The 7,866-nt window shown below is 45.6% G+C and overlaps 1 protein-coding gene across 1 annotated transcript in view; it reads right to left on the reverse strand.

Annotated features, from left to right (window-relative positions):
• Positions 1-1,688, reverse strand: part of NEDD9 (neural precursor cell expressed, developmentally down-regulated 9) — a gene marked incomplete at its 5' end in the record, with an annotated part of 38,213 nt that extends 36,525 nt beyond the window's left edge. The window contains one exon of the mRNA XM_080364168.1: positions 1,449-1,688. Coding sequence (XP_080220294.1) covers positions 1,449-1,688 — 240 coding nt within the window. The remainder of the gene's footprint in view (positions 1-1,448) is intronic.
• Positions 1,689-7,866: the final 6,178 nt, after the last annotated feature.

The raw sequence follows: 7,866 nt of genomic DNA on the forward strand, positions 1-7,866 counted from the left end.
TATGAAGCATGATCTCCCTGCAGCAGAAGATGGATGGGTGGTGACACTAGAAGTTAGGAAGTTCTATAACTATGCAGGACCATTATTTTGCTATTGGGATACATCACTTAGCCATGGGCAACTGGAAAGCAGTTCATGAGCTCTGGGCTAACAGTGACACTGCTCTTCTACCCCCAAGTGCCTGGTGTTTGGTGGTAAGAGTCACAGCTTTTCTAAGCAGGTATAAGGTCTACCTGAACTGATTTAAAGGGGAGTAGAAAGGGACAAGAGGTGAATTTGATCTCCAGACTTCAAATCAGTCAAATTTCTGAGACAGAATTAAAGGAACAACCAACCAACCAAAACCCCCACATCAGATCCAAATAAACATTTTCCAAATCATGGAGTATCTTTGTCTAACTGTATCTCATAAAATTTCTTTTTCCTGGTTATCCTTCACCACCACGAGATAGAGAAAGTGGCAGAAGCTTTGGAAATTTAACTCTGACCTTTCCTAAAGTCTGGATATGAGAGATCCTGAAAGCTTTGACTGAGCACAGAGATATACGGAAAAGCATAAAAATCTGTATATGTTCACCTAGGTATCACTCACACATCTTATTCTGCCCAGGTTTGTAAGCCTTATACACTGCTATAGCATCAGGGCTCTTTTATACTACACTGCTTGAATTCAGTAAGAAGACAGACTTCACTTCCAAAGCAAGTCAGTCTCCAAGTACATAATGTGACACTTCCAAATCACCCCTTTATTGATGCTGAAGTTATTTTTGGCAGAGGAAGGAAAGTTTTTCCTTCCCGCCTCCTTTTTTTTTTCCAATCACACAAGATTACGGTATGTCTGTACAGTAATCTAATGTCTTGTGGGCAATTCAGTACCTTGCCCAGATGTTTTTGGAGTAATATTACAATGAAAGCTTCCACATTTGTGTCTTCTGAAAAAAAAACCCTCTGGTAAAAACGTTAAGCTAAATCATCTACTTTGTTTAACACAGGAAAGGAAAATAGGCTATGCATTTTTAAAAAAGATACGGTTGTATTTTTTTTCATTTTTTAAATATTCAGTTACATATTTTTCTTTCTTGCTTGTGACCCACCAAACAGACAGCTCTGAAAAACCTGCCCTGTGATAATGAGACATTCACAAAGAGGAGGAAAACGGGTGAAACCAACGGTAGGACAATGGGTACAAGCTGGAACACAAGAGGTTCCACTTAAATATGAGAAGAAACTTCTTCTCAGTGAGGGTGACAGAGCACTGGAACAGGCTGCCCAGGGAGGTTGTGGAGTCTCCTTCTCTGGAGACATTCAAAACCCACCTGGACGCCTTCCTGTGTAACCTCATCCAGGTGTTCCTGCTCCGGCAGGGGGATTGGACTAGATGATCTTTGGAGGTCCCTTCCAATTCCTCACATTCTGTGAAATCACATCGCGGGGAGAAGCAGCGCTACCTGTCCCAAACCGACGCCGGGCACCGCGTACAGACCCGCCTTTCCCGCGACACCCGGCTCACACCCGTTAGCCAGCACCGGCAACGGCGGGAGAGGAGCCGAGACACCGGCCGGGCACCCGCACCGCTTGACGGGGGAGAAAAAGCCCCTTCTCCCCGCACCGCGATCCCGCCGTGGCACCCGCGGGGGTCTCCTCTGCCTTGTCACCCTTCGCTGCCCCCTCGTTTCCCCCCAGGGCATGTCTCTTGCTCCGTGCCTAGAGCCAGCACAGAGCAGCAGGCGGGGGGGTGCTGGCCACCCCCTGGCCCAACGGTTGCACCCGCTTGTCTTGGGGGAGCCCCGAGCCGACCGCCTCTTGTCAGCGCTGCGGCTCCTTCAGCGAGAGCCGCTCGGCTGCCGCCAGGGAAGCTGCTGAGAGGGGGCCACAGAAACTTCGAACACCCGCCCCTACCCCAGCCCCAGGACGGCGCCCGCTCACCTTGTACTTCATGGCTGCGGAGCGCTGAGGGGGACCCGCACGGCAGCTACACCACCTCCCGCCGCATCGCCGCCGCCTCTCCGCGCCCCCGTCGCCCGCCCCGCCGCCAGGCTGCCCTGCTCATTTGCATATCGCCCCTCCCATTGGCCTCGCTCGGGGACAAGGTGGGCCCTCCCCGGCCCCGCCCCCTGCCTGGCCGCTCTCCCCCTCCGCGAGGGGTTCCCGCGGCCGTTTGCGGCGCGCGCGGGGGCAGTTAGCGGGGCGGCGTTGAGGGGAGTGGGGCGCGTAGCGGCGCGCTGGGGGGAACTGCTGCCCGGTTCCGTGCCGGGGGAACACAGGGCACCTCACAGGGCGAGGGCTGGCGGCCCTGTTTCCTGTCACCCAGCGGCTCCGCCCGTGCCCTTTCAAAGGCGCTCACCTCGAGGTCTGGGCATGAAACGGGACACTGGGGACAAAAGGCCTTCTGTCTGCCGCCCCCGCCCCGGCTGCTGCCTCATTCACTGGGTGGATTTCTGGGCCTGTCAAGGTTCAAAGCGCCCAGGCTACCAGTGAAGGCACCCCTGGGAAGAGTGGCTCTCAAGTGACAAGAGTGGTGAGGCAGCAGAAACGCCTCTCACAGCCTGGCCTGGGACTCACAGGGCCAGGGCCTGTACCCCCAGCTGAACTGCACGGAACCCCTTGTGCTACCAAACCCCTTCTGTCCACCCCTTCTGTAATCACCTTGTGCAGCTTTCGAAGAAATTGAATGCTTTGGGCTGCGCAGTTGCTGCCTTTGTAATTGATTTGTGTTCTCATTTGTCCCCCAAAGATGATCTTTTAACTTGTACCTCTGGGATCAAGATGCCATGTGTTCGCTTTGCCTTGGGAAAGCTTGCCATTTAAACACTGTTTAGACACCAGAGGCCAAGATTCCTTTAATGATCTAGAGATGTCCATTATAGAGAGTGACCGTCGCAAATAAAGATTATTTGGAAGAGAGTAATAATTAACCCAGGTATCTTGGGGGCAGGAAAGAACAGGGGAAAATAAATGTGCGGTGATCTTCCATGCTTTTTAAATTAGACCTCTTAATCAGGCATGATTAATATGGTGCACATAATAGGAATCTTTGTGTACGGGACATGGTCCAGCTTGTTTAGATGAATAGGAAATAAATTCTCTCCCTTTTGCCTGAGTTGGATCTTACCCAACATTTCTAGGTCACAGATGGACTCGACTATTTCTAGTGGCCTAAAGAAAAACAGCAAAGAATAATCTTGTACTACCAGATTACAAACATAACTTCATTCCATAGTACAGTGATATCCTTAAATTCTCATGTGACTAATCCTCTGGAGAGGGATCCTATTGCTAAAATGGCTTCATGGCTTCTAAGGAATGTGGTACTTTTATCTGCAACTTCCTCCATTCTCTAGTTCCGGCATAAAATGTGGGGTTGTACTGTACAAATTTACTGAATGAATGCAAATTTTTTTTTTTTTTCTATATGGTTGTCTTGACTGCACATGCCCTAATAATTTGTTGGTATGAGTTCCTGTCAGTACAAAAGATGTCTCAGTTATTAGTGAGAAAAGCGAACTTCTGCTTTCTGCAGTGCAAAACATGCCACTGTGACGGGGCTCCCTATGCAGTGCTGTAGCTTCACAGGCTCTAACCCCTCGTGGGAGTTTTTCTCTGGGTTTTTCTTTCCCTTTTTTTGTTGCTGTTGATTCTTCTGATTTTCCAATAACATACTTGAAACAGATAATATTTTATATGCGGTGAGTTTGGGGTGGCATTGTTTTAAAGTGTATCATCAAAATAAAGTTGAGTAGTTTCAAGAGAATAAAGCTCGTTTGTATGTTGTGTCATTAAATATTTTATTTAAGAAAATAATTCTTCCAGTGATTATGCATAACCAGCTTACTATTAGGAGAGTGCAAATCTCTTTGGAGTGTTTCTTAACTGCAGAGTTTGACCTTTGATTTTCTTTGCATGTTTTTGCCCATCATACTCCAAGGATAAAAATTTCTCCTGGGAGGAGAAAATTTTTCTTAAGCATAGAGAATGCAATGGCTAAGGTGTTAGTGTGGTGTTGGGCTAGCGTCCAAATCTCATTCCCTGAATAAGTCCTGTATAATCTCTTTATGTGGCACCATTGTTATGAAGATAAATACATTAAAGACTGTAAAACCACATTAATAAGAACTGGATATGTATCAGAGACAAAAGTAAGAAAAGTAGAACCTTACATCTGACTTCATCTATATTTAAATCCAGAGTACATCTGGTTTCCAGTAATCTCACCGATAGTGATACTTTTAACGTAATTAGTGTTTTTTCTTCTTTCAGAATGCTTTACAATCACATTATGAAACCTCAGCACATTTGAAAAGCTGTGCCTTCTGCTTTTGGTTTAGCCTGCATTGCTTTCAGTGTATGTAAAATGTCCCTGACTGATCTTAATACAAGGTAACAGATGTGTTAATGTAAAATTCTAGTTGGGTTGTTCTCTTTTATATATTATTTTGCTTTTATTGTTCTTCATAACTCATGTTAAAAGCTTTTAATTAGATGCCACTCCAATGACACTTGGGCACAAAATCCACAGAGTCTATCAGTGTTGACAGCTATACTTTACAATTCTGAAGAAGCAGACCCAAGAACTGCTGTTTTACAGGGAGAAAAAGATTGCCACTACACATCACCCCCTCAGTGAAGTTCCACTGTTCATTTTATTCACGCACCCTTCCATTCCCTCTCTCACCTACTCCATTTACCATCTAAGGTTGTCTTTGCGCTCTGAGGGGGTTTTTAATTTCCCCAAGGGTGAAATACTCCTGCTTAGTGCAACACTTCTAGCAGAGCTAGCAGTGTGGCCAAGCTCCCTGATCTATCACGAATATCAGGAATTAGATATACCTTGAAAGAGAGATTTGTCAATATGATCCTCTAACCTTGACACATTACTGTAAGAAGTCAGGATTGTGGCAAGCACGCATTTGTGGTTAGTGCAACCACTTTGCTTTTCTTGATGACCTTGTCAACTGCTGTGCTTTTACTATGTAATATTGTATTTCAGATGTAGTCTAGGAAAGTTTTGAGTTGGTTTCCTTGGATAATCAGCTTAATTATACAATGGAACATGCTGATGAAGGAACCAAGACCTGGCGTTACTGAAGTCTGTGTTGCAGAGGCAACTTGAGCTATATTGCCAGGATTTATAACTACAGGGCCCTATTGAAGTTCTCAGGAGGGTTATTCATGTAATGTGTCTTTTGCTTCACAGCACAGCAACGGCTTGATTCACTGCCTCATATTTTATGCCTCTGCAATTCCAGCAGAGTAGCAAATGGGTTCTGTGACTTTGTCTTGTGCCTGCATCAATGGCTTTTGTTTGTTTCTTTGCTTTTGCTGACAGCAATTAATATTACTCTCTGCTCATTTGGGCAACTGACTGCTTGTCTCCTACTCTCATGCACCATCCTGGTGAGTTTATTGCATGCTTTATTTCTCACTGCACCACTGGTCTGTGTCCTCCTGGTGCCCTCCTGCTTACCAGTTGGGGTTCTGGGGTATTTGGGGGACAGCAACAGGTGAAATGGTACAACAGTCAAAGGGGATGCTTGTCAGCAGGCTCTGCAGCTCGCCCGCCAAAGCCCTTGGCGCACAATATGAAAGGGAGCTGTCAGCTGGGCTGGGAAGGGAATACCCATTGAAGCAAATCAGCCAGCTATTGCCCTGTGACAACTGACAGGACAACAACACGAGACGGATATCCTGCTCTGAAAGGTTAGTCAAACAAAAATCCCTTGTTCCTATTTCCCCATGACACAACCTGAGAAAGGAGAGACAGCAGAGTGTCTCCCTCACAGTTGGGAGAGTCTTTTCAGGAAGGATCTGTGAGCTCTGAGCTCTGTGTCTGGGAAACACTGACCTTTTTTTTTCCTTTTTTAATATTTTCCCCTGCACAAAGCCCTATCTGTCCTTTGGATAGTGTTGTGTGGCATCTACAGCACTTCTTGCTGTGATAATTGGCACGGGGATTGGGATTAAAATTAACTTGGTTATACTGCCACTGCACTTTGTGAGCAAAGTAATCAGCCTTAGTCCTGTCACTTCTATAACACTACCCAGACTGGTTCAGTGGTGATGCACTAGGTGGGATTTTTTCAGAATAGAATGGTTTTGTACACAATCAGAGTGGTGGAATTTGCTTGCTTTGACAAATCTGTTAAAAAAAGATGAAACAATGCTCTTTCCTGAAAAGAACATTAACAAAAATTCACCACTGACGTGGGCAGGCTTCTGCATCTGTGTGCACAGAATGGGCCCCGTCTCCCACCTCACTAGGAGATAACAAGAAAAAGATTTCATTCTCACCCAAAGAAGGGAATATTTTGCATTTCAGCAAACCAAAACAAAGTCTGCTCTGTTTTTCTTTGACCAGCAATGGAAATCTTTTCAAGCAAGCGGTCCATTCCATTTAACAGTAATAGAAGTCTGTCCTAGCAGACAGATGGGTAGGTAGTGATCGCTATAGTGGTCAGATTTAAATTCCAGAGTCAAACTGCAAGAATAAAAATTGTTAATAGAAGTATCTTTTTAAATTTGACTATCCTTTGCCATTCTGCCTAAGATGCATTTTAAGCACAGAGCTGGTTCACTTGCCTTGCTCTAGAATTCTGTGTCCCACCTCTTTTCACAATAAGGCACAAAAGCTGTTCACATTCTCAAGAAGGGCATTTTATGCAGTGTTTCTTCAGGAAACGGTCATTTAACTTTGTAAGTCAACTATCAAGGCCCTGTTTAGTGACCCTCCTTCAGATAAAAGGAATAAATGCAGCTCCTTCTGTCCTCCCTGCTTTGCTTCAAATGCCAGCCAGAAAGAAACATACTGGTGCCCTCCCACCCAAAAGGTTTTGAAACTGAATCCAGCCCTTGTTAGCTTGAAAAATCATGGAAGGCAGCTGAAGTTTCAGTAATCTGGCTCTGGCTATCACTAAGCCACCACCCTGACCCAGTAAATAAAAACTGAAAAGTCTGTTCAGTTAAAAAAAAAATCACTACAATTTTCACTTGTTAGGAGAAGCAGGCCGTCACCTCACGGGGAAATGAACACAGGAAAATGAAACAGTGGAATCTCTATTAAAACAGCATGAGTGACCCATCTCTCCGTGGGGAAAGGAGTGAAGGTAGAATCGTAATGAAGCAAATTTATCTCTGGTCCAACACTGGCTACTAGCTGCAGATGAGCATGAAAAAGAAGAGCCTTTCCAGATCTGTGCAGCATGGCTGCCCCAGCCATCCGGCTAGTGTAGAGCCTGTGCGTCAGGGAGACTTCATGTTCTCAGCACCCTGGGCAGGAATTTGTAGAAAACGGCAGCAACTGTGTGTGAGCTGCCACACGCACTTTGCAAAGCCGAGGTGAGTAAGAGCTCTGCAAACCTTGGTATTTACACTGGTGCAGATAACATTAGTGCATTGATTAGGAGAGATGACAGAAGCTGGCGGCTTTAAGGTGAGTGTGGGACTGTGGCAGACTGGGTCCCCAGTGCTTGCCTGACAACCAACCGGTGGTGTTGGGAAGGCAAGAAGAATGTCAGGTATGTGTGGAAGACGGGAAAAGGAAAAGAATGTCAGGATGGAGCATGCATTGGCCTGTTCCTCCCAGAGATACTGTCAAAGGCTTATTCATTTCCCAGACAAACAAACCAGTCTAACAGTCATGCTCACAGAACATGCTCCTTTTTTTTCCCCTCTGGCACTGAATATTTTTAATACATGGGTTAAAAAATACAGGCTTGCTTCCAGACATGTGGCATGCATGCCATTCAAGCTACTGATGCCAAAATAGCGGATTTTTTTGTTTTTCTTAAGAAAAGCTGAGAAATAGCACAGCTATGGAGACTGCAAAAGACTTCTGTTCTCTCTGGTTCACAATTGTGTGTATGAAATATG

The sequence above is a fragment of the Nesoenas mayeri genome (genome assembly GCF_963082525.1).
Source record: "Nesoenas mayeri genome assembly, chromosome: 2".
Classification (NCBI taxonomy): Eukaryota; Metazoa; Chordata; class Aves; order Columbiformes; family Columbidae; genus Nesoenas; species Nesoenas mayeri.